The sequence below is a fragment of the Scyliorhinus torazame genome, chromosome 9 (genome assembly GCF_047496885.1).
Source record: "Scyliorhinus torazame isolate Kashiwa2021f chromosome 9, sScyTor2.1, whole genome shotgun sequence".
Classification (NCBI taxonomy): domain Eukaryota; kingdom Metazoa; phylum Chordata; class Chondrichthyes; order Carcharhiniformes; family Scyliorhinidae; genus Scyliorhinus; species Scyliorhinus torazame.
The window spans coordinates 26,572,193-26,598,287 of record NC_092715.1 but is presented as its reverse complement, the minus strand read 5'-3'; the positions used below and the strand labels follow the sequence as shown (position 1 = coordinate 26,598,287).

Sequence of the window (26,095 nt, the reverse complement as noted above, 5' to 3'; positions counted from 1 at the left end):
AGTTACACCAAAGATTGGAGATAGGTGGGTAACTGTAAGAGTGACTGGGAAAAAGCAGTCAGTGCAGGGATCCCCTGCGGTCGTTCCCCTGAGAAACAAGTATACCGCTTTGGATACTTGTGGGGGGGGGGGCTTACCAGGGGTAAGCCATGGGGTACGGGCCTCTGGCACAGAGTCTGTCCCTGTTGCTCAGAAGGGAAGCGGGGAGAGGAGCAGAGCATTAGTAATTGGGGACTCTATAGTCAGGGGCACAGATAGGAGATTTTGTGGGAGCGTGAGAGACTCACATTTGGTATGTTGCCTCCCAGGTACAAGGGTACGTGATGTCTCGGATCGTGTTTTCCGGGTCCTTAGGGGGGAGGGGGAGCAGCCCCAAGTCGTGGTCCACATTGGCACTAACGACATAGGTAGGAAAGGGGACAAGGATGTCAAGCAGGCTTTCAGGGAGCTAGGATGGAAGCTCAGAACTAGAACAAACAGAGTTGTTATCTCTGGGTTGTTGCCCGTGCCACGTGATAGTGAGATGAGGAATAGGGAGAGAGAGCATTTAAACACGTGGCTACAGGGATGGTGCAGGCGGGAGGGATTCAGATTTCTGGATAACTGGGGCTCTTTCTGGGGAAGGTGGGACCTCTACAGACAGGATGGTCTACATCTGAACCTGAGGGGCACAAATATCCTGGGGGGGAGATTTGTTAGTGCTCTTTGGGGGGGTTTAAACTAATGCAGCAGGGGCATGGGAACCTGGATTGTAGTTTTAGGGTAAGGGAGAATGAGAGTATAGAGGTCAGGAGCACAGATTTGACGTCGCAGGAGGGGGCCAGTGTTCAGGTAGGTGGTTTGAAGTGTGTCTACTTCAATGCCAGGAGTATACGAAACAAGGTAGGGGAACTGGCAGCATGGGTTGGTACCTGGGACTTCGATGTTGTGGCCATTTCGGAGACATGGATAGAGCAGGGACAGGAATGGATGTTGCAGGTTCCGGGGTTTAGGTGTTTAAGTAAGCTCAGAGAAGGAGGCAAAAGAGGGGGAGGTGTGGCGCTGCTAGTCAAGAGCAGTATTACGGTGGCGGAGAGGATGCTAGATGGGGACTCTTCCTCCGAGGTAGTATGGGCTGAAGTTAGAAACAGGAAAGGAGAGGTCACCCTGTTGGGAGTTTTTTATAGGCCTCCTAATAGTTCTAGGGATGTAGAGGAAAGGATGGCGAAGATGATTCTGGATAAGAGCGAAAGTAACAGGGTAGTTATTATGGGAGACTTTAACTTTCCAAATATTGACTGGAAAAGATATAGTTCGAGTACAATAGATGGGTCATTTTTTGTACAGGGTGTGCAGGAGGGTTTCCTGAAACAATATGTTGACAGGCCAACAAGAGGCGAGGCCACGTTGGATTTGGTTTTGGGTAATGAACCAGGCCAGGTGTTGGATTTGGAGGTAGGAGAGCACTTTGGGGACAGTGACCACAATTCGGTGATGTTTACGTTAATGATGGAAAGTATACACCGCAGGGCAAGAGTTATAGCTGGGGGAAGGGCAATTATGATGCCATTAGACGTGACTTGGGGGGGATAAGGTGGAGAAGTAGGCTGCAAGTGTTGGGCACACTGGATAAGTGGGGCTTGTTCAAGGATCAACTACTGCGTGTTCTTGATAAGTATGTACCGGTCAGGCAGGGAGGAAGACGTCGAGCGAGGGAACCGTGGTTTACCAAGGAAGTGGAATCTCTTGTTAAGAGGAAGAAGGAGGCCTATGTGAAGATGAGGTGTGAAGTTTCAGTTGGGGCGATGGATAGTTGCAAGGTAGCGAGGAAGGATCTAAAGAGAGAGCTAAGACGAGCAAGGAGGGGACATGAGAAATATTTGGCAGGAAGGATCAAGGAAAACCCAAAAGCTTTCTATAGGTATGTCAGGAATAAGCGAATGACTAGGGAAAGAGTAGGACCAGTCAAGGACAGGGATGGGAAATTGTGTGTGGAGTCTGAAGAGATAGGCGAGATACTAAATGAATATTTTTCGTCAGTATTTACTCAGGAAAAAGATAATGCTGTGGAGGAGAATGCTGAGCCCCAGGCTAATAGAATAGATGGCATTGAGGTAAGTAGGGAAGAGGTGTTGGCAATTCTGGACAGGCTGAAAATAGATAAGTCCCCGGGACCTGATGGGATTTATCCTAGGATTCTCTGAGAGGCCAGGGAAGAGATTGCTGGACCTTTGGCTTTGATTTTTATGTCATCATTGGCTACAGGAATAGTGCCAGAGGACTGGAGGACAGCAAATGTGGTCCCTTTGTTCAAAAAGGGGAACAGAGACAACCCCGGCAACTATAGACAGGTGAGCCTCACGTCTGTAGTGGGTAAAGTCTTGGAGGGGATTATAAGAGACAAGATTTATAATCATCTAGATAGGAATAATATGATCAGGGATAGTCAGCATGGCTTTGTGAAGGGTAGGTCATGCCTCACAAACCTTATTGAGTTCTTTGAGAAGGTGACTGAACAGGTAGATGAGGGTAGAGCAGTTGATGTGGTGTATATGGATTTCAGCAAAGCGTTTGATAAGGTTCCCCACGGTAGGCTATTGCAGAAAAATCCAACATTGAGGGCATTTAAAAGTTTATTGGATAAACATATGGATGATAATGGCATAGTGTAGGTTAGATGGCTTTTGTTTCGGTGCAACATCGTGGGCCGAAGGGCCTGTACTGCGCTGTATTGTTAAAAAAAAAAAAAAAAAATACGGAGGCTGGGGATTGAGGGTGATTTAGAGATGTGGATCAGAAATTGGCCAGCTGAAAGAAGACAGAGGGTGGTGGTTGATGGGAAATGTTCAGAATGGAGTACAGTCACAAGTGGAGTACCACAAGGATCTGTTCTGGGGCCGTTGCTGTTTGTCATTTTTATCAATGACCTAGAGGAAGGCGCAGAAGGGTGGGTGAGTAAATTTGCAGACGATACTAAAGTCGGTGCTGTTGTCGATAGTGTGGAAGGATGTAGCAGGTTACAGAGGGATATAGATAAGCTGCAGAGCTGGGCTGAGAGGTGGCAAATGGAGTTTAATGTAGAGAAGTGTGAGGTGATTCACTTTGGAAGGAATAACAGGAATGTGGAATATTTGGCTAATGGTAAAGTTCTTGAAAGTGTGGATGAGCAGAGGGATCTAGGTGTCCATGTACATAGATCCCTGAAAGTTGCCACCCAGATTGATAGGGTTGTGAAGAAGGCCTATGGAGTGTTGGCCTTTATTGGTAGAGGGATTGAGTTCCAGAGTCGGGAGGTCATGTTGCAGCTGTACAGAACTCTGGTACGGCCGCATTTGGAGTATTGCGTACAGTTCTGGTCACCGCATTATAGGAAGGACGTGGAGGCTTTGGAGCGGGTGCAGAAGAGATTTACCAGGATGTTGCCTGGTATGGAGGGAAAATTTTATGAGGAAAGGCTGATGGACTTGAGGTTGTTTTCATTGGAGAGAAGAAGGTTAAGAGGAGACTTAATAGAGGCATACAAAATGATCAGGGGGTTGGATAGGGTGGACAGTGAGAGCCTTCTCCCGCGGTTGGAAATGGCTGGCACGAGGGGACATAACTTTAAACTGAGGGGTAATAGATATAGGACAGAGGTCAGAGGTAGGTTCATTACGCAAAGAGTAGTGAGGCCGTGGAATGCCCTACCTGCTACAGTAGTGAACTCGCCAACATTGAGGGCATTTAAAAGTTTATTGGATAAACATATGGATGATAATGGCATAGTGTAGGTTAGATGGCTTTTGTTTCGGTGCAACATCGTGGGCCGAAGGGCCTGTACTGCGCTGTATTGTTCTATGTTCTATGTACATGGACACCGAGATCTCTCTGCTCATCCACACTGCCAAGAATCTTACCATTAGCCCAGTACTCTGTCTTCCTGTTATTCCTTCCAAAATGAATCACCTCACACTTTTCTGCATTAAACTCCATTTGCCACCTCTCAGCCCAGCGCGGCAGCTTATCTATGTCCCTCTGTAGCTTGTAACATCCTTCCGCACTGTCCACAACTCCACCGACTTTAGTGTCATCTGCAAATTTACTCACCCATCCTTCTACGCCCTCCTCCAGGTCATTTATAAAAATGACAAACAGCAGTGGTCCCAAAACAGATCCTTGTGGTACACCACGAGTAACTGGACTCCAGTCTGAACATTTCCCATCAACCACCACCCTTTGTCTTCTTCCAGCTAGCCAATTTCTGATCCAAACTGCTAAATCACCCTGAATCCCATGCCTCCGTATTTTCTGCAGCAGCCTACCATGGGAAACCTTATCAAACGCTTTACTGAAATCCATAGACACCACAGCAACTGCTTTACCCTCATCCACCTGTTTGGTCACCTTCTCAAAGAACTCAATAAGGTTTGTGAGGCACGACCTACCCTTCACAAAACCGTGTTGACTATCTCTAATCAAATTATTCCTTTCCAGATGATTATACATCCTATCTCTTATAAACCTTTCCAAGATTTTGCCCACAACAGAAGTAAGGCTCACTGGTCTATAGTTACCAGGGTTGTCTCTACTCCCCTTCTTGAACAAGGGGACAACATTTGCTATCCTCCAGTCTTCTGGTACTATTCCTGTAGACAGATGACTTAAATGTCAAAGACAAAGGCTTAGCAATCTCCTCCCTAGCTTCCCAGAGAATCCTAGGATAAATCCCATCCAGATTGGGGACAATAGTTCCCTGGTGCACTCTCCATGGCAATGGCTCGACCAATCAGAGCCCATTTGTCAGCCAATCAGCACCCATTCACATGCTTCCTTTGAAATTTGGAATTTGTGCATCTGTCCTTGTGAGTGCAAGTTGAAAAGCTTTAACAGCCTGTCTCTTTTTCAGTAATATGCAAGTAGGAAGATTATTGAAAGTTGCTAAGTTTATAGCATCCATGATTACAGCGCATGACAAGCTCTTCAGATTTCAATACCTGCGGTTGAGCCTCCCCAGGGCTCTCCCACTGGCCGCCCATAAATGGAGTGGAAGATCCACTGGAACCCCAAAGTTATGATACGTTCTGGGAGAAGACCCAATGGAAATTCTACACCAGTCTAGTCAGCAGCCCAGATTTCACCCTTAGACATGGAGACAAGAGCATATATGTGGTGTCACTTCACCACTATTTACCTCATTCTTTTTATCCTTTTCAATCTTTATGGTGAGAATCTGCAACCCCCTCCCCCCTGCCCTCCCCGCATTAAACAAAACATCAGACAAGGGTACCCTTCAGTCAAGTTCCCAATTTACAATGTGGTTATTCCAATTCACGGTATTTAAAGTTTCATCAAAGTTTATCAGGTCATAATTCTTTCAAAAAATGTATAACGTAAATTATATTTGACATTCTAAAAACCACTGGTCTAGCGCACATCTGCTTCGGACCACACAACCTGTGGTCGGCTGTCTGTTTTTTATTGTGCACCATCTGGCTTGTGGTCTTTGATGGGGGCAGTGAGAATATTTCAATATTTGCGCAGAATTGGAAATGGCCAAGTTTGCAAATCTCAAACGCCGTTCCGCTCGTTCTGTTGGTTTTCGGCCCAGATTTTGCTGGAATAAAGCCCCTCACAGCCTGCGCCTTTAGTTAGAATGGGTTTTTAGTTTAGCACCCTGCAGCTTCTGGAATGTTTTGCATCATAAATAGCTGGCAGTGCAAGCTGATAACTGAAAAGTGCGGGCACCGGAGTGTCAAGGACTTTACCAAATGGTGGGACCAACAAGCTTTAACCAATTGTATGGCGGTCATATCACTGGCCTAGGAATCCAGAGGACTAAGCTGGCGGATGGGATTTTCCCCCAAAACACCTGGAAGTGATAGCTGGTCGCACTAAAGATAACCCATGAAACTCTCATCAATTGTCATTCAAAACCCATAAGGTTCATTGATGTCCTTTCAGGATGGAAATCTGCCACCCTGACCTGGTCTGGCCTACATGTGACTTCAGACCCATGGCAATGTGGTTGATTCTTTGCTGCTGTCTAGGGAAATTCAGGATGGACAACAAACGCTGGTCTTGCCAACGGTGCCCACACCCCATGAACAAAAATAACTTTTAAGGCTTGGGAAAGAAACAATAATAATAATCTTTATTATTGTCACAAGTAGGCTTACATTAACACTGAAATAATAATCGCTTATTGTCACAAGCAGGCTTCAAAGAAGTTACTGTGAAAAGCCCCTAGTCGCCATATTCCAACGCCTGTTCGGGTACACCGAGGGGGAATTCAGAAAGTCCAATTCACCTAACAAACACGTCTTTCGGGATTAGTGGGAGGAAACCGGAGCACCCGGAGGAAACCCACGCAGACACTGGGAGAACGTGCAGACTCTGCACAGACAGTGACCCAAGCAGGAATAGAACCTGAGACCCTGGTCCTGTGAAGCAACAGTGCGAACCACTGCTACCGTACCGTCCAATGGGGAAGGGCAGTGAAATAGAGTCAAATCAGGCATGTCAAGAGAAGAGACAGAAAGAAAGATTAAAGGGTTAAATGTGATAGAAAAAGAGACAGTGAGAAGTGAGACATGTTTATAAGTGAGTTTGAACAGTTAAAATTACTACCTTTCAAGGCCAGAGAGGTTGACTGGCATTTTAATGACAATTATCACATTGTTTTTATTTGTTGCTGGGAGGTTGGCAGCTCTGACAAGGCCTGCATTCACCACCATTGCTCATGGAGTGACTTAATGGAGCAAATCACAGTCAACCGCATTGCTGTGGGTCTGGAGTCACACGTAGGCCAGACCAGGTAAGGACGGCAGATTTCCTTCCCTAAAGGACACTGGGCGGCACGGTAGCACAGTGGTTAACACTGTTGCTTCACAGCGCCACGGTCCCAGGTTCAATTCCCGGCTTGGGTCACTGTGTGTGCTGAGTTTACACGTTCTCCCTGTGTCTGTGTGGGTTTCCTCCGGATGCTCCGGTTTCCTCCCACCAGCCCCGAAAGACGTGCTGTTAGATAATTTGGACATGCTGATTCTCCCGCTGTGTACCCGAACAGGTGCTGGAATGTGGCGACTAGGGGATTTTCACAGTAACTTCATTGCAGTGTTAATGTAAGCCTACTTGTGGCAATAAAGATTCTTCTTCTTATTATTATTATTAATGGATCAGATGGGGTTTTCTGATGAAATGGTAGTTTCTCAGTCACTGGTACGAGCATTTTATCCCACATTTTATGGATACTGAATTTAAAATTCCCCAGTTGCCACAGTAGGATCTGACCTCTGTCTCTGGATCACTAGTCCAGTAATAAACACTATGCCGTCATAATTTATAATTGAAAAAGTATTTGCGCACTTAATTATCATAATTGTCTTAAGTTTAATGAGAGGTAAAATGTGCAGGTCCAGCAAATGCTTAAACATATTGGGAAGGTTGGGGGTGGGACGTTTTTTCAAGTTGTAAATCAGCCAACAAGTTCAGGAATTCACTTCATCTGCTGAATTGGCTGCCCAACTTGCTCATTAATAATGATGGTGCTTCGTTAACGTCATTTCCAGCAAGCCCAATAGTCCCTGCGCACAATGTTGCTCAGAGCAACGACTGACTCACTCTTACCTGACCAGGGGCGATGGATCCCCCAACACCCTGCACTCGAGTCGAACAGTGCTTCCTTCTGCGACCTCTTGACTTTTTAGCTTTTGAATAAACCGGGGAGCCGAGCCGGTGAGGACTTGCTGCCTTGTCTTTGATGCAGCGTCACAGAGTGGCTCTCTTCCCTGGCCCTGCTCAGCCTCAGTGCTCGGTTCCAAGTCAGCTACTGCTGTCAATTTGGATTCCAGTGGCTTACTTTTCCCAGATGAAGTGGTGTTAACTTTAATGTGGTTCTTTGGAGAGAGATATCCACTGTCGGTCGATGAACCCTCTTCTTCATTAGTCTTATTCTTCAGTTGGCCATAGTTCCTTGGCCTGGCTGTCCTGAATATAGATGACAGCTCCTCGATGAACGACACAGTTTTGGTACAAATTTCATTCTTCGCCGAGCTCTCCCTCTGGCAATAAGGGTTCTCCTTTCTTTTGGAGTTGTGGGCAGGATTTGCATCGTTGGAGTTGGTCGGTGCCTGCACGTCAAGCTCTTCAGAGGACGGGCCTGTGCTTGGAAGGCTTGGCTGGCTGGTCCTGAGCTCGGGGCTGGCCACCAGACGGGCAGGGCTGCTGTCGGTCGCAATGGCAGAGCTGCCCGATTCAGTGTTCTGGCTGGTGGACACTGCTGGGATGTCCAAGCGATGAGCAGCTTGGGTCCCAGCCACAGATGGGTCCTCCAGCGTGACAGCCAAGGGGCGATGGTGAAAACATTGGGAGATATCCCCCAGCTCTGACTCGGGCTCGGGCTCCGTCTCTTCCGACGAACTTTCGGCAATGGCCACCCGGGCAAGATCGAGGCTCTTGCACATCTCCTCTTGGCTGAGGAATGCAGAGAGCTCGAATGAAGGGCTGCCATCCATCCTATCCTCCTGGAGGTCAGACAGAGAGTCAAAGTACAAGTCGTGCGAGGATGCCTCAGACATCATGCTGTCGCAGTAACCATCCACTGTCCCGGCTGAATAGGCTTCCTTCAACATCTGAGAGAGGGGCATTCCATGCTCATGGGACCCTTCTTGCATGCTGACAAGTGAAGATTAAAAGAGTAATAATTAAAAGAAAAATCAAAAACAACCATTTCCTTTGAATATTCCTTGGCTTGACATAGATTATGCTTAAAAGACACCACAACCTTAACAAGAAATTATGTCTAAGCTCCAATCTTCTATTAGAGGAAAAAGTTTATGCAATCAGAGTTTTGGCTACAAACAACTATCATCTGGAGACTTTTTTTAAACACTGACTGCATTTTGTTTTTTAGACTCAGTGAGGCGAATCCAGGAATTAAAATGCTGGGTTCAATTAACCTCTAACTGTTGTTATGTTTCCTGAAATATGTAGTGACAAGGACAGAAGGGTCACGGAGAATTGGATTTGATCAAATATCAAGCAGCTTCCGAAGGTTTAATTTTAAGGGGTAAGTCGTGGCAGGAGAACTCAAAATCGTGGTTTGCGCCTCTTGCTCCCTGTGGGAGGCCAGGAACATTTCCAGTGCCCGGAACTAACACGTGTGCATGAGATGAGTTCAATTGATATATAGATACACTGAAGATAGGAGCAGGAGGAGGCCTTTTGGCCCTTCAAGCCTGCTTTGCCATTTATCACGATCATGGCTGATCATCCAACTCAATAGCCTAATCCTGCTTTCTCCCCAGAGCCTTTGATCCCATTCTCCCCAAGTGCTAAATCCAGCCGCCCCTTGAATATATTCAAAGTTTTAGCATCAACTACTTCCTGTGGCAATGAATTCCACAGGCTCACCACTCTTTGCGTGAAGAAATGTCTCCTCATCTCTGTCCGAAATGGTTTACCCTGAATCCTCAGACTGTGACCCCTGTTTCTGGACACACCCATCATTGGTAACATCTTCCCTGCATCTACCCTGTCTAGTCTTGTTAGAATGTTATAAATCTCTATGAGATCCCCCCTCATTCTTCTGAACTCCAGCGAGAACAATCCCAACCTAGTCAATCTCTTCTCATATGACAGTCCCGCCATCCCTGGAATCAGTCTGGTAAACCTTTGCTGCACTCCCTCGAGAGCACGAACATCCTTCCTCAGAGAAGGAGACCAAAACTGCACACAATACTCCAAGGGTGGCCTCACCAAGGCCCTATATAATTGCAGCAACACATCCCTGCTTCTATACTCGAAACCTCTCGCAATGAAGGTCAACATACCATTAGCCTTCTTTACCGCCTGCTGCACCTGCATGCTTACCTTCAGCGACTGGTGCACAAGGACACCCAGGTCCCGCTGCACACTCCCCTCTCCCAATTTACAACCATTCAGGTAGGAATCTGCCTTCCTGCTTTTGCTTACAAAACAGCTCTTCAGCTACACTGAAGTTTCAGAGCTGGAACAGTGGGTGGGGACACTGTGGAACATCAGCAAGGGCGGAGAGTGTCATGGATTGCACGTATAGAGAGGTGGTCACACAGTAGGCTCAGACTCCACAGGCAGGAAGGGAATGGGTGACCACCAGGCAGAGCAAGAGATTTAGGCAGGCACTGCAGGAATCTCATGTGGCCATTGCCCTGTGTGATGAACGGTTACTGCCTTATCATCATGTAAGGTGATGTCCCCTTTAAGACCAGGCTTGGAACACTGGGGACTCCACCTCTGGCTCCGCCCATCTGGGAGCCATACATAAAGGCCTGCCTCATGGTCTGTATAGCAGTCAGCTCTCGTCCAAATCTGTAGCATAGTTATTAGCCTAATAAAGCCTTCTTTACAGTTTAATCTCTAAGCATCATTATTGAGGGTACCTCAATTTATTAGGCTAAACTAGATTCAGGATGGACGCAGGCCTAAAACCAGAGAAGCTCAATCTGGAAGCACGAACGCCGGAGGCAAAGGAAATTTTTAAATACTGGCTGCGGTGCTTCGAGGCCTACCTGGACTCCGCAGAGACTCCCATTCTGGGGCCACGCAAGCTGCGTCTACTCCACGCCCGGGTGAGTCACAGAATCTCCGCCACACTCGAAAAGGCGACGAGTTATGAGGAAGCGATTGAGTTGCTCCGCAAGCGGTTTGTCAAACCGGCATCTGCTCTCTACCTGCCGGCAGCGCTCGGGGGAATCGCTCGACGAGTTTGTTGAGAAACTCACCGCGCTGGCCAGGGACTGTGACCATCAGGATGTGACAGGGGACGTCCATATGAACCTGCACATCAGAGATTCTTTCGTGTCCGGCATCCGCTCGGCCTACATCCGGCAGCGACTGCTCGAAAACGGGGCAAAAGACCTCCAGGAGACGCTAACGCTCGCCTCCTCGCTGGAGGTGGCCCGACACAACTTGGGTACGTACCCCGCAGACTCTGCCAGCCCCCCCCGGACTTCCTCAGACTCGCCCGTATTACAGGCCTGCGCCACGCGGCGACCCGCTCACCATGGGGGCACACCTTGCTACTTCTGCGGGCAGGGCCAGCACCCACGCCCACGCTGCCCAGCCCGCTCCGCGATCTGCAGCGACTGCGGGAAGAAAGGGCACTTTGCGAGGGTCTGCCTGGCCAGACCCAGGGGCCAGAAAAACAAAGAACAGCCGGCCCGAAAATCGGGCTCCCAGGCCCGCAGGCCTCGCAATGCTGCTGCGCACCGACCCGACACGTCCTCTTCTGACGCGTCATCAGCCTCGTGCGAATCATGGGAGCGGCCATCTTCTCGACCCGACACGTGCGACCAACGGCAGCGGCCATTTTACGACTCCGACTACCCGCGACTGGGTGCGATCACCCTCGATCAAACTCGGCCAAAACACCTGCAGGATTCCATGATGCAGGTCCAGGTCAACGGGCACGACACTGCATGCCTCTTCGACTCCGGGAGCACGGAGAGCTTTATCCACCCTGAAACGGTAAGGCGCTGCTCCCTACGCACCCATCCCACATCCCAAACCATAGCCCTCGCATCTGGGTCCCACTCGGTACAAATCATGGGGTACTGTATTGCGGATCTCTCGATCCAGGGTGCCAAATACACCCGTTTCAAATTTTATATCCTCCCTCACCTCTGTGCCCCCCTGCTGCTCGGACTGGATTTCCAGTGCAGCCACCGAAGCCTGACACTGAAGTTCGGCGGACCCTTGCCCCCCCTTACGGTGTGCTGCCTTGCGACACTGAAAGTCGCACCCCCCTCGCTATTCGCTAACCTCACTCCTGACTGTAAGCCCGTCGCCACCAGGAGCCGGCGCTACAGTGCCCAAGATATGGCTTTTATCAAGTCAGAGGTCCAGCGTTTACTGGGCGAGGGGGTCATCGAGGCTAGCAACAGCCCTTGGAGAGCGCAAGTGGTGGTAGTCCGGTCCGGGGAGAAGAAACGGATGGTCGTGGATTATAGCCAGACCATAAACCGATTCACGTAGCTTGATGCGTACCCCCTTCCTTGCATCGCGGAAATGGTAAATCGGATCGCCCAATACCGAGTCTTTTCCATGGTCGACCTCAAATCTGCCTACCACCAGCTCCCCATCCGACCAAAAGACCGCCCCTATACTGCCTTTGAAGCAGCCGGCCGGCTCTTCCACTTCCTCAGGGTCCCCTTTGGTGTCACAAATGGGGTCTCCGTCTTTCAAAGGGCGATGGACCAAATGGTGGACCAGTACGGTTTGCGGGCTACATACCCGTACTTGGACAATGTCACCATCTGCGGCCATGATCAGCAGGACCATGACGCTAACCTCAAAAAGTTCCTCCAGACCGCCCGAGCCCTTAACCTGACCTATAACGAGGGCAAATGCGCTTTCCACACCACCCAGCTGGCCATCCTCGGCTATGTCGTGGAAGACAGGGTCCTAGGTCCCGACCCCGACCGCATGCGCCCCCTTAAGGAACTCCCTCTCCCCCGCAGCCTCAAGGCCCTCAAACGGTGCTTGGGGCTTTTCTCCTATTACGCCCAGTGGGTCCCCAAGTATGCGGACAAAGCCCGCCCACTCCTAAAGACCACCACTTTTCCCCTCTCGGCTGAGGCCCAATTGGCCTTCAACCGCATCAAGGCCGACACCATCAAGGCCGCCATGCACGCGGTGGACGAAACCATCCCTTTCCAGGTAGAGAGCGATGCATCAGACATTGCCCTGGCTGCTACCCTCAATCAAGGAGGCAGACCAGTAGCGTTCTTCTCCCGAACCCTCACCGCCTCCGAGATTCGACACTCTGCAGTCGAAAAGGAGGCACAAGCCATTGTGGAGGCTGTGCGGCGCTGGAGACACTACCTAGCCGGTAGGAGGTTTACCCTCGTCACCGACCAACGGTCGGTCGCCTATATGTTCGATAACACGCAATGGGGCAAAATAAAGAACGATAAAATTTTGAGGTGGAGGATCGAACTCTCCACCTACCCGTACGATATCAAGTATCGTCCAGGGGAGCTCAACGAGCCCCCAGATGCCCTGTCCCGCGGCACATGCGCCAACGCGCAGGAGGACCGCCTGCAAGCCATCCACAATGACCTCTGCCACCCGGGGGTTACCCGGCTCGTCCATTTCATCAAGTCCCGCAACCTACCTTACTCAACCAAGGAGGTCAAGGCCATGGCCAGGGCCTGCCAGGTCTGTGCGGAGTGCAAACCGCACTTCTATCGGCCAGACAAGGTTCGGCTCGTGAAGGCCTCGGGCCCCTTTGAGCGACTGAGCGTGGACTTCAAGGGGCCCCTCCCGTCCACCAACCGTTATGTCTATTTCCTCACCGTGATCGATGAGTTCTCCCGTTTCCCATTCGCCATTCCCTGCACCGACATGACCTCAGCCACGGTGATTAAGGCACTGCACAGCATCTTCACCCTGTTCGGTTTCCCTGCTTATATCCACAGCGACCGGGGTACATCGTTCATGAGCGATGAACTGCGTCAGTATCTGCTCAGCAAAGGCATCGCCTCGAGCAGAACGACCAGCTATAACCCACGGGGAAACGGGCAGGTGGAGAGGGAGAACGCGACCGTGTGGAAGGCTGTCCTTCTGGCCCTGCGGTCGAGAAATCTCCCAACCACCCGCTGGCAGGAGGTCCTACCCGATGCCCTACACTCCATTAGGTCACTCCTCTGCACGGCCACAAATGAGACCCCTCATGAGCGATTTTTTCGCTTCCCCATGAAGTCTACCTCCGGGGTCTTGCTTCCACCTTGGCTGACGGCTCCGGGACCTGTTTTTCTCCGGAGGCACGCGAGGAGCCATAAAACGGACCCCCTAGTTGAAAAGGTCCGACTGCTCCACGCCAACCATAGTTACGCCTACGTGGAGTACTCCGACGGCAGGCAAGATACGGTTTCCCTCCGGGATCTGGCGCCCGCTGGATCCTCCAACACCGACGCCCCTTCCCGCGCCGCTCCCCTGCAGGACCCGTCGCCCCCTACAACACACCCCCTTCCGGCCCTACCACCCGTTGGTGAGCTCCTACCGTGCGCCCCCCCCTTGCGCCCCCCCTTTACACACCCCGCCGGCGCCGGCTCCGCTACCCCCGGCCATGCCTAGTTCCTCTGCCCCGGCTCCACTACCCCCGGCCCTGCCTAGTTCCTCTGCCCCGACCCGGACCGAAGCTCCGACCGCTGTGCTCCCGGATGTGCCCTCAACCGGGACGTCCGTGCCCGCCGCACCACCGCCCGAACTGAGGAGATCGAGGAGGACGATCCGGCCGCCGAGACGGATGGACCTATGATGGCACTTCACCCCCGCCGGACTCCTTTTTAAACAGGGGGTGAATGTGATGAACGGTTACTGCCTTATCATCATGTAAGGTGATGTCCCCTTTAAGACCAGACTTGGAACACTGGGGACTCCGCCTCTGGCTCCGCCCATCTGGGAGCCATACATAAAGGCCTGCCTCATGGTCTGTATAGCAGTCAGCTCTCGTCCAAATCTGTAGCATAGTTATTAGCCTAATAAAGCCTTCTTTACAGTTTAATCTCTAAGCATCATTATTGAGGGTACCTCACCCTGCCAAACAGATATACCGTTTTAGATACTGTTGAGGGGAATAACCTCTCGGGGGAAGCCATAACAGCCAAACCGTAACACGGTTGGTTCTGCTGCAGAGGGGAGGAGTAAAAAGTGTGGGAATGCAACAGTTACAGGGGATTCAATTATAAGGGGAACAGATATGCGTTTCTCTGGCCGCAAACGAGACTCCAGGATGGTATGTTGCCTCCCTGGTGCTAGGGTCAAGGATATCTCAGAGCGGTTACAGGGCATTCTGGAGGTGGAGGGTGAACAGACAGTGGTCGTGATACACATCGGTACCAACGACATAGGTTAAAAAAAGGGATGTGGTCCTTGACGTGGAATATAGAGATAGGAAGAAAGTTGAGAAGTTGGATCTCTAAGGTAGTGATCTCAGGATCACTATACACAATGGCTAAACAGCTGGCTTGTGATGCAGAACAAGGCCAGCAGCATGGGTTCAATTCCCGTACTGGCCTCCCCGAACAGGCGCCGGAATGTGGCGACTTGGGGCTTTTCACAGTAACTTCATTGAAGCATACTTGTGACAGTAAGCGATTATTATTATTATGTGCGGGTCAGAGTAGAAATAGTAGGATCTATCGGATAAATACATGGCTGAAAAGATGGTGTGTGGGGGAGAGTTTCAGATTCCTGGGACATTGGGACCGGTTCTGGGGGAGGTGGGACCTGTACAAACTGGATGTGTGACACCTGGGCAGGACCGGGACTGAATGGTTGGGAGAGAATTTAACCTAAAATGGCAGGGGTGTGGGTACCTATGCAAGGAGTCAGAGGAGGAGGACACAAGGACAAAAACAAAAGACAGAAAGGGGAATAAGAAAAGTGATAGGAAGAGAAACCAAGGACCAGGTTCAAACAGGGGCACAGGGAAAAATATCGGGAGTAAGACAAGTAATGTTAAAAAGATAAGCTTAAAGGCTTTGTGTCTTTACTGCATCAAAGAATTCCAATAATTTGATTAGATTATGATTGATCTACGATTCCACCTCCCTTAGTGGGCAGCACGGTAGCATTGTGGATAGCACAATTGCTTCACAGCTCCAGGGTCCCAGGTTCGATTCCGGCTTGGGTCACTGTCTGTGCGGAGTCTGCACCTCCTCCCCGTGTGTGCGTGGGTTTCCTCCGGGTGCTCCGGTTTCCTCCCACAGTCCAAAGATGTGCAGGTTAGGTGGATTGGCCATGCTAAATTGCCCTTAGTGTCCAAAATTGCCCTTAATGTTGGGTGGGGTTACTGGGTTATGGGGATAGGGTGGAGGTGTTGACCTTGGGTAGGGTGCTCTTTCCAAGAGCCGGCGCAGACCCGATGGGCCGAATGGCCTCCTTCTGCACTGTAAATTCTATGAAATTATCCAACCGATATCCATCAATCCGATTTGGTTGTGGTGTTTTAAGGGAATGGAGGTGGTCGGATTAGGATGACTCTTCCTTTCATTGTCGGAATTTTAGGGAAATGGTAGCATCGTGGCAGTGCCACTGGGCTAGTAATTCCAGAGGCCCAGGCTAATGAACTGGGAGATGGGTTAAAATCCCACCATGTCAGCTGGTGCAATTTCGATGCAATTAACAAAAGCTGGAATTGAAAAGCTAGTCTAACGGTGACCACAGAACCATTGTGGGTTTTCATTAAAAAAAAACATCCTTGCTCATTAATGCCCTTTAGGGAAGGAAATCTGCCATCCTTGCCCGGTCTGGTCTCCACATGACTCCAGACCCCACAGCAACATGGTTCACTCCTAACTGCCCACTGAAATGGCCGAGCGAGACACTCCGTTCAAGGACAATTAGGGATGGGCAACAAACGGTTGGTCCTCCCAATAATGCCCACAACCCATGAAATAATAAAGAAATAAAAATTGCAACAAAGCTGTTGCAAGAGAATATTTGTCACTATGATTAAAAATGACTGAGAGGAACATATAACATTACAGCGCAGTACAGGCCCTTCGGCCCTCGATGTTGCACCGACCTGTGAAACCACTCTAAAGCCCATCTACACTATTCCCTTATCGTCCATATGTCTACCCAATGACCATTTGAATGCCCTTAGTGTTGGCGAGTCCACTACTGTTGCAGGCAGGGCATTCCACGCCCTTACTACTCTCTGAGTAAAGAACCTACCTCTGACATCTGTACTATATCTATCTCCCCTCAATTTAAAGCTATGTCCCCTCGTGCTAGACATCACCATCTGAGGAAAAAGGCTCTCACTGTCCATCCTATCCAATCCTCTGATCATCTTGTATGCCTCAATTAAGTCACCTCTTAACCTTCTTCGCTCTAACGAAAACAGCCTCAAGTCCCTCAGCCTTTCCTCTTAAGATCTTCCCTCCATACCAGGCAACATTCTGGTAAATCTCCTCTGTACCCTTTCCAATGCTTCCACATCCTTCCTCTAATGCGGCGACCAGAATTGCACACAATACTCCAAATGAAAGTCTCTAAAATTAAATTGAGAGGAATCGCACACTTAGATGGCTTGGGGCCATATTGCTCCACGTAGTGCAAACAAGTCGAGGCATCCCTGTGAACAATGTGATGGTTGAAAATATGGAAAGAGCCCCTGGCGTGTTGACATGTCTCCTGTGTGTTGAATCATCTCTCCTAATGAACTTGTTTATGAATAAATAAAACAGCAAACAATTCAGTACTTAAATGCTCTATCTACCACCTGCTGAACTTTCCGCCAGAGAGAGTGGAGGAAAATGAAATGAAATGAAAATCGCTTTTTGTCATGAGTAGGCTTCAATGAAGTTACTGTGAAAAGCCCCTAGTCGACACATTCTGGCACCTGTTCGGAGTGGCTGGTATGGGGATTGAACCATGCTGCTGGCCCGCTTGGTCTGCTTTAAAAGCCAGCGATTTAGCCCAGTGTGCTAAACCAGCCTCTGCAGGAACACATTCCCAAAGCCTCCCAGCTAAATATCTTATGACATTTCTTGCGCTAAAAATATGTTTCACATATACACCATGCACTTGTCTTTTTTCTCCAGTAGTGTGTTGTGCACTTGTCAACGGCCATTATAGAAGCCTGTAGTCCCAGACCTCGCCCCGGGCCTCCAACGTCGATTGACATTGCCATCTACTATCTCACACAATCACAGAAGGTAATGCAGTGCAGAAAAGGCCGTTCGGCCCATCGGTTTTGAAATGGCGCATAGCCAGCGGATCTTGGGTGAACACCATGTTATTTTTTTTACAATTCCGGCGCTCAAAACAAATTGCAGATTTCAGCGCTTTATGAATTTTGGAATTTCAAACAAATTCAAAAGTTTGGAATTTCAAGGTACTGGCAATATTTGCAATGGCACATTTATTCCGACTTGGCCTCAGCAGATGGCATAGGCCTCTTCTGCACCAGCTTTGCAACTGTGTGGTACTAGACAGTCAATTGCAGGATATTGACCCAATGAAGGAACAGAAGCAATATGAAGAATCTTCCCAAATGATGCAGAACACAGCAAGAAAATTTCAAGACTTTGATCCAATGACAATGAAGGCACAGTGATATTGTTCTACGTCAGGATGATGCTCGGAGGGGAACATCTAGGTGGTGGTGTTCCTGTGTGTTTTCTGTCCTTGTCCTTCTAGGTGCTAATGGTTGTGGTTTTGGAAGGTGCTGTCTAAGGAGCCTTGGCCGGTTACTGCAGTGCATCTTGTAGATGGTACACAAGGCCGCCACTGTGTCAGCCGTGGAGGGAGCGGGTGATGGAAGGGGTGGAAATCAAATGGGCTGCTTTACCCTGGATGGTGTTGAGCTTCTCTTGTAACGCTCCAAACTACAATTGGGCTCTCCAAACGGCCAGGAGAAAAACAAGCCTGCAGAGATCGCTGAGACAGCCGCCCAGTCGTAAAAAGAAGTTTTATAAGTTAAAGAAAGAGGAGCAGCAGCTTCACGCCAAAACTTCAAAAGCACGGGAAAAGCAGAGGGGAAGAACCAGCAGCTGCTAACAGTTTAAAGAAAAGCTGACAGTCTTAAAGCGGTAAGGCATTTCAATCGACAATGCACTTAAAGCAGAAACTACAAGGAGAAATGAGTGGCAATGGACAGGAAAATTAAGGAAGCTCTCAACAAAATGTTCCATAAGTAACAAAGACGTCCGAGGAAGAGTCAACGGAAGACCCCAGGGAAGAGGCAACGGCAGACCCTAGAAGGAGGACACTGAAAGACCCCAGAATAGAGAGCAAAGAAAGATCCCAGAAGGAGGGTAACGAAGGACCCTAGAAGGAGGGTAACCAAAGATGCTAGAAGAAGGTCAACGAAAGACAATAAATGACCAAATGAAGGGCAATGAGAAAATTGCAGAATGGAAAGATGTCAACACTTCAAACCCTGACCAACAGCGAAGACAAGAAGGGTTCAGCTGAAGTTAAGACAAGTAGAAATGTAGGTTCCACTTGTGAAATGTGTCTGTCCAGTAAGAACATGATGGGTTCCCCTCAGAAGAAACGCAGAAATTAAAGACTTCAAAAGAAACTGGGAACTATTGAACGTAAAGAGGAATCGGCAAAAAAAATTAAAGCTCTGGAGAAGACATCAAAATAACAAGATGAAATGCCTGACAGCAAACTTGGAAAACAAATGTTGCAAAAATGTACAAAATGAAGTCAAGAAGAAGCAGAAATTAGTGAGACAAGGTAGAATAAGCTAAAGTCCATGAAAAAGCAAGTTGAAAATAAGAACAATTCCAGTGAAGAATTGAATCGGGGTAATAAGAGATTGAAGAAGGGAAGGTTGGCAATGATAAATTAACTGAAGAGGTAAAAACATTAAAATTGACGACAGAATCAGCAATTCAGATAGCGAAGGAAACTGAAATTATTGAAATTGAAAATTGCTTAGTGTCACAAGGAGGCTTCAAATGAAGTTACTATGAAAAGCCCCTTTGCCACATTTCGACGCCTGTTCGGGTAGGTGGGTCCGGGAATTGAACCCGCGCTGCCAGCCTCCATTGGTCTGCTTTAAAAGCCAGCTATTTAGCCCAGTGCTAAACCCATTGTGTACCAGAATAGGGGGAGGGATTTTCTGATCCTGATGCTAAGTGTTGATGCCGTCGCAAACGCCGTCGCGTTTTACGACAACGTCAACAGGCCCCCAGGATCAGCGATCCTCCGCCCTACAGGGGGCCAGCACGACACTGGACCGACACCAGCATCAAACGGACGCCGCGGGTCTGCGCATGCGCACTACAGCCGGCGCTGTCCACCTTGTTGTGTCGGGGCCGGCGCGGAGAAGGACACAAGTGCGCAAACGCACGTTCGCGCCGGTCGTAACGCACATGGGTGCTTGTTTCCTTCTCCGCGCCGGCTGCAACGCAACATGTCGGACAGCTACAGGGGCTCGGCACGGAGTAAAACAGGCCACCACCAGGAGAGGCCGGCCCGCCGATAGGTGGGCCCAGATCGCGGGCCAGGCCACAGTGGAGGCCCCCCCCTCGGAGTCGGATCCTCCCACCAGGCCGCCTGCCACAGGATGAACGCCGAGGTCCCACTGGGTAGGACCACATGTGAACGGCGCCGGCGGGACTCGGTCTATACCGGCGGCCACTCGGTCGAACGCGTGTGGAGAATCGGCGGGGGTGGGGCAGTGGGGGGGTCGCTTGACCGGCGCTGCGCCGGCACCAACGGTGCCGATTCTCCGCCGTCGGAGCAGTGTCGCGTGAATCACGCCCGCCCTCCCCCCCCCCCTCGATGATTCTCCGAGCTGGCCCGGGGGCAGAGAATCCCGCCCAGGATTACTGAATCACTGTGATTGGAAAAATATCTAAATCAATATGATAAAGTAATCGATGAAAAAGATACTGAATTTGAAATGCTGGAAAGGGAAGAAACGTTATTGCATGACCTAAGTACCTGAAACAGACCAAGATTGTGAAAGAACTGTCACGTCATAAGACTTTGTTGTATCGTGATCATACGTACCTGCGTGCATTGTAATGTAAGGCAGAACAATGGTCAACGTGGGACTGGCGAGTGGCACCACCCACAGAGTGAAGTATGTAGTCACCTGGTCAGAGAACAGTCTAGGACTGAATTCGGGAAGACCATAAGGAATAGGAACATAGTAGGCTGTTTGGCCCTTCGAACTTGCTCTGCCATTTAATAGGATCATGGCCAATCCAACATTCCTCAGAATCCACTTTCCTGCCCTTTCCCCATAACTGTCTCCCATGATTCATCTTCGATGTGGCCTATTTTCCCTTTGACCGCTCTCTAACTTTTCATTTATTTAAAGAGGTTCTTATTGTTATTTTTTATATTCCTCGCCCTCGTAATTTATTTTCTCTCCCTTTATTAACTTTTTAATCCTCCTTTTCTGGATTCTGAATTTATCCCAGTCTTCAGGTCTATCACTGATTTTGCCTTCTTATATGCTTTTTTCTTTTAGCTTAATACTCTCCTTAGCTTCCATAAGACCATAAGACACAGGAGCAGAATTAGGCCACTCGGCCCATCGGGTTTGCTCCGCCATTCAATCATGGCTGATAGTTTTCTCATCCCCATTCTCCTGCTTTCTCTGCATAGCCGCTGATCTCCTTATTAATCAATCCTTGGTTAGCAATGGTTGGTTGATCTCTCTCTGAGAATCTTTCCTCCTTACTGGGATATATTTTTGCTGAGAGTCACGAATGACTTCCTTAACTGTCTGCCGCTGCTTGTTCACAGTATTTCCTGCTAATCTATCCGTCCAGTCCACTATAGCTAACTCTACCCTCATTTCATTGTAATTCCCTTTATTTAAGTTAAATAAAATTTTTCTGACCCACATTTCTCACTCTCAAACTGAATGCTGAAATCCATCAGGTTATGATCACTGCTTCCGAGAGGATCCTTTACTCTGAGGTCGTTTGTCAAACCTGTCTCATTACCCATTATCAGATCCAAGGTAGCCTGGTCCCTCATTGGCTCCATGAGATATTGCTCCAGGAAACTATTCCTAAACTCTGAATTTGTTGTCATAACTAACCTTTCCAACGTTATTCATAGAATCATAGAATCCCTACAGTAGAGAAGGTAGTCAAGAAGGCCACGGCCAATGAAGGCAAGCATGCCGGATGCCTTCTTGACTACCTTCTCCACCTGTGATGCCCCTTTCAATGACCTGTGGACCTGTACACCTAGATCTCTCTGACTGTCAATACTCTTGAGGGTTCTACCATTCACTGTATATTCCCTACCTATATTAGACCTTCCAAAATGCATTACCTCACATTTGTCCGGATTAAATTCCATCTGCCATCTCTCCGCCCAAGTCTCCAAACGATCTAATTCCTGCTGTATCCTCTGCCAGTCCTCATCGTTATCCGCAATTCCACCAACCTTTGTGTCGTCTGCAAACTTACTAATCAGACCAGTTACATTTTCCTCCAAATCATTTATATATATTACAAACAGCAAAGTTGTTGCGGAATACCACTAGGCACAGCCCTCCAATCAGAAAAACACCCTTCCATTGCTACTCTCTGCCTTCTATGACCTAGCCAGTTCTGTAACCATCTTGCCAGCTCACCTCTGATCCCGTGTGACTTCACCATTTGTACCAGTCTGCTATGAGGGACCTTGTCAAAGGCCTTACTGAAGTCCACATAGACAACATCCACTGCCCTACCTGCATCAATCATCTTTGTGACCTCCTCGAAAAACTCTATCAAGTTAGTGAGCCACGACAACCCTTTCACAAAACCGTGCTGCCTCTCGCTAATACGACCACTTGCTTCCAAATGGGAGTTGATCTATTCTACTCCATTCAATGGGAGAAGAATTCTCTCCAGTTATGTCCCTACCACTGACGTAAGGCTCAGCGGTCTGTAAGTTCCCTGGATCATCCTTGCTACCATTATTAAACAAAGGAACAACATTGTTGTCCAGTCCTCCAGGACATTACCTGAAGATAGTGAGGATCCAAAGATTTCTGTCAAGGCCTCAACAATTTCCTCTCTTACCTCCTTCAGTATTCTGGGGTAGATTCCATCAGGCCCTGGGGACTTATCCACATTAATATTTTTCAAGACGTCCAACACCTCGTCTTTTTGGATCTCAATGTGACCAAGGCTATCTACACACCCTTCTCCAGACTCAACATCCACCAATTCCTTCACTTTGGTGAATACTGATGCAAAGTATTTATTTAGTACCTCACCCATTTCCTCTGGCTCCACACATAGATTCCCTCCCCTGTCCTTCAGTGGGCCAACACTTTCCCTGGTTACCCTCTTGCTTTTTATGTTCTTGTAAAACGCCTTGGGATTTTCCTTAAACCTATTTGCCAATGACTTTTCGTGACCCCTTTTAGCCCTCCTGACTCCTTGCTTAAGTTCCTTCCTACTTTCCTTATATTCCACACAGGCTTCGTCTGTTCCCAGCCTTCTAGCCCTGACAAATGCCTCCTTTTTCTTTTTGACGAGGCCTACAATATCTCTCGTTATCCAAGGATCTCGAAATTTGTCATATTTATGTTTCTTCCTCACAGGAACATGGTGGCCCTGAATTCCTTTCAACTGACATTTGAAAGCCTCCCACATGTCAGATGTTGATTTACCCTCAAACATCCGCCCCCAATCTATGTTCTTCAGTTCCCGCCTAATATTTTTACAATTAGCCTTCCCCCAATTTAGCACATTCACCCTAGGACCACTCTTATCCTTGTCCACCAGCACTTTAAAACTTACTGAATTGTGGTCACTGTCCCCGAAATGCTCCCCTACTGAAACTTTAATCACCTGGCCGGGCTCATCCCTCAAAACCAGGTCCAGTACAGCCCCTTCCCTAGTTGGACTATCTACATATTGTTTTAAGAAGCCCTCCTGGATGCTCCTTACAAACTCTGCCCCGTCCAAGCCTCTAGCACTAAGTGAGTCCCACTTATTGGGGAGGTTAAAGTCTCCCATCACAACAACCCTGTTGCTTTTACTCCTTTCCAAAATCTGCCTATTGATCTGCTCCTCTATCTCCCGCTGGCTGTTGGGAGGCCTGTAGTAAACCCCCAACATTGTGACTGCACCCTTCTTATTCCTGATCTCTGCCCATGTAGCCTCGCTGCCCTCTGAGGTGTCCTCCCACAGTACAGCTGTGATATTCTCCCTAACCAGTAGTGCAACTCCGCCACCCCTTTTACATCCTGCTCTATCCCACCTGAATCATCTAAATCCTGGAATGTTTAGCTGCCAATCCTGTCCTTCCCTCAACCAGGTCTCTGTAATGGCAACAACATCATAGTTCCAAGTACTAATCCAAGCTCTAAGTTCATCTGCCTTACCTGTTATACTTATTGCATTAAAACATATGCACTTCAGGCCACCAGTCCTGCTGTTTTCAGCAACATCTCCCTGTCTGCTCTTCCTCAGAGCCATAGTGGCCCTATTTCCTAGTTCTCCCTCAAGTTTTTCACCTTCTGACCTATTGCTCCGCACCCAGCCCCCTTCCATACTAGTTTAAACCCTCCTGTGTGACATCAGCAAACCTCACGGCCAGGATATTTATGCCTCTCCAGTTTAGATGCAACCCGTCTTTCTTATACAGGTCACACCTGCCCCGGGATGAGCTCCTAGTGGTCCAGATATCTGAAACTCTCCCTCCTAAACCAGCTGTTTAACCACGTGTTTAACTGTTCTATCTTCCTATTTCTAGCCTCACTGGCACGTGGCACAGGGAGTAATCCCGAGATTACAACCCTTGAGGTCCTATCTTTTAATTTTCTGCCCAGCTCCCTGAACTCCTGCTGCAGGACCGCATGCCCCTTCCTGCCTATGTCGTTAGTACCAATATGTACAAAGACCTGCCTGTTTGCCCTCCCCCTTCAGGATGCCCGCTACCCGTTCTGAGACATCCTGGACCCTGGCACAAGGGAGGCAACATACCATCCTGGAGTCTCTTTCATGTCCACAGAAGCGCCTATTTGTGCCCCTGACTATAGAGTCCCCTATGACTATTGCTCTTCTGCACTTTGACCCTCCCTGCTGAACATCAGAGCCAGCCGTGGTGCCACTGTTCTGGCTGCTGCTGTTTTCATCTGATAGGCTATCCCCCCCCAACCGTATCCAAAGGGGTATACCTGATCGAGAGGGGGACAACCACAGAGGATTCCTGCACTGACTGCCTGTCCCTTCTGGTGGTTACCCATCTCTCTGCCTGCACCTTGGGTGTGACCACATTTATATAACTGCTATCTATGACACTTTCCGCCACCTGCATGCTCCTAAGTGCATCCAACTGCTGCTCCAACCGAACCATGCGGTCTGTGAGGAGCTCCAGTTGGGTGCACTTTCTGCAGATGAAGCGATCCGGGACGCTGGACGCCTCCCGGACCTGCCACATCTCACAGTCAGAGCGCTGCACCCCTCTAATTGACATTGCGTTTATTAATTAGTAAATTAAATTTAAAAATAATTTTTTAAAAAAGTTACTCTTAACTATATGTTTCCTAGCACTAGATTTCAACTATAAATGTAAATGCCAAATACAGTACTCTCCGATCTCTGGCTTAGATACCCCTCTAAATTATGATTAAGCAATTAATTAATTATGTTTAATTAGTTTAACAATGTTTAATTTTTAAATTTAGTGCAGATTCCCTACCAGCTAATCAGGTCACAGCTTTCCTGTGATGTCACTTTTCAGGTTCCCCCCCCACACCCCCCCCCCCGCCCAGTCGGATCACTCAGAATACCAGAATATCCCCGACTCTCTCACTCTCTCCCTCTCCCGGGAATGAAGACCGCTGGAACCTCGAGGTAAGTTTATATCACTTACCTGTTCCCAAGCTGCTCCCCGGCTCTCTCACTCTCTCTCCCGCTCCCGAAAACCTGCCCTTAAGACATCAGTCCTGGTCCTGCCCGAGTGTAACCATTGGGTTTTTACTACTCCCGCCTCCCCCAGAACCAGTCCCAATGTCCCAGGAATCTGAAACCTTCCCCTTTGCACCATCTTTCCAGCCACGTATTTGTCCGATACATCCTGCTATTTGTACTCTGATTAGCACGTGGCACTGGTAGTAATCTTGAGATCATTACCTTTGAGGTCCTACTTTTCAACTTACTTCCGAACTCCCTGTATTTGGCTTTTAGCTGGGCCACTGTCCGTGTGGAGTTTGCACATTCTCCACGTGTTTGCGTGGGTTTCACCCCCACAACCCAAAACTGTGCAATGTAGGTGGATTGGGTTGGTCACGCTAAGTTGCCCCTTAATTGGAAAAAAATGAATTATTTAAAAAAAATATTTGGCTTTTAGGACATCATACCTTTTTTAAATCTATGACGTTAGCACTGTTGTGTACCACGGCCGCTGGGTGTTTACTCTCCCCTTCTAGAATGTCCTGTAGCCGAGATATCCTTGTACAGGGGAGGCAACATACCATCTGAAGTCTTGTTTGCTGCCGGAGAAACACCTCTCTATTCCCCTTACAATAGAATCCCCTATAACCATTACATTCCTGCACTTTTTACTCCTCCCCTCTGCAGCATAGCCAATCACGATGCAACAAATTTGGCTGCTGCTGCTTTCCCCTGAGAGGCCATTCCCCTCAACAGTATCCAAAGCG

At 48.7% G+C, this 26,095-nt stretch overlaps 1 protein-coding gene across 2 annotated transcripts in view; it reads right to left on the bottom strand.

Annotated features, from left to right (window-relative positions):
- palld (palladin, cytoskeletal associated protein) overlaps nucleotides 1-26,095 on the bottom strand; it is a 614,708-nt gene that overhangs the window by 565,804 nt on the left and 22,809 nt on the right. For both annotated transcript variants that reach the window (XM_072515728.1, XM_072515727.1), the window contains exon 2: nucleotides 7,585-8,631. In XM_072515728.1, the coding sequence (XP_072371829.1) occupies nucleotides 7,585-8,630 (1,046 nt within the window). In that variant the 5' untranslated portion in view covers nucleotide 8,631. The remainder of the gene's footprint in view (nucleotides 1-7,584; nucleotides 8,632-26,095) is intronic.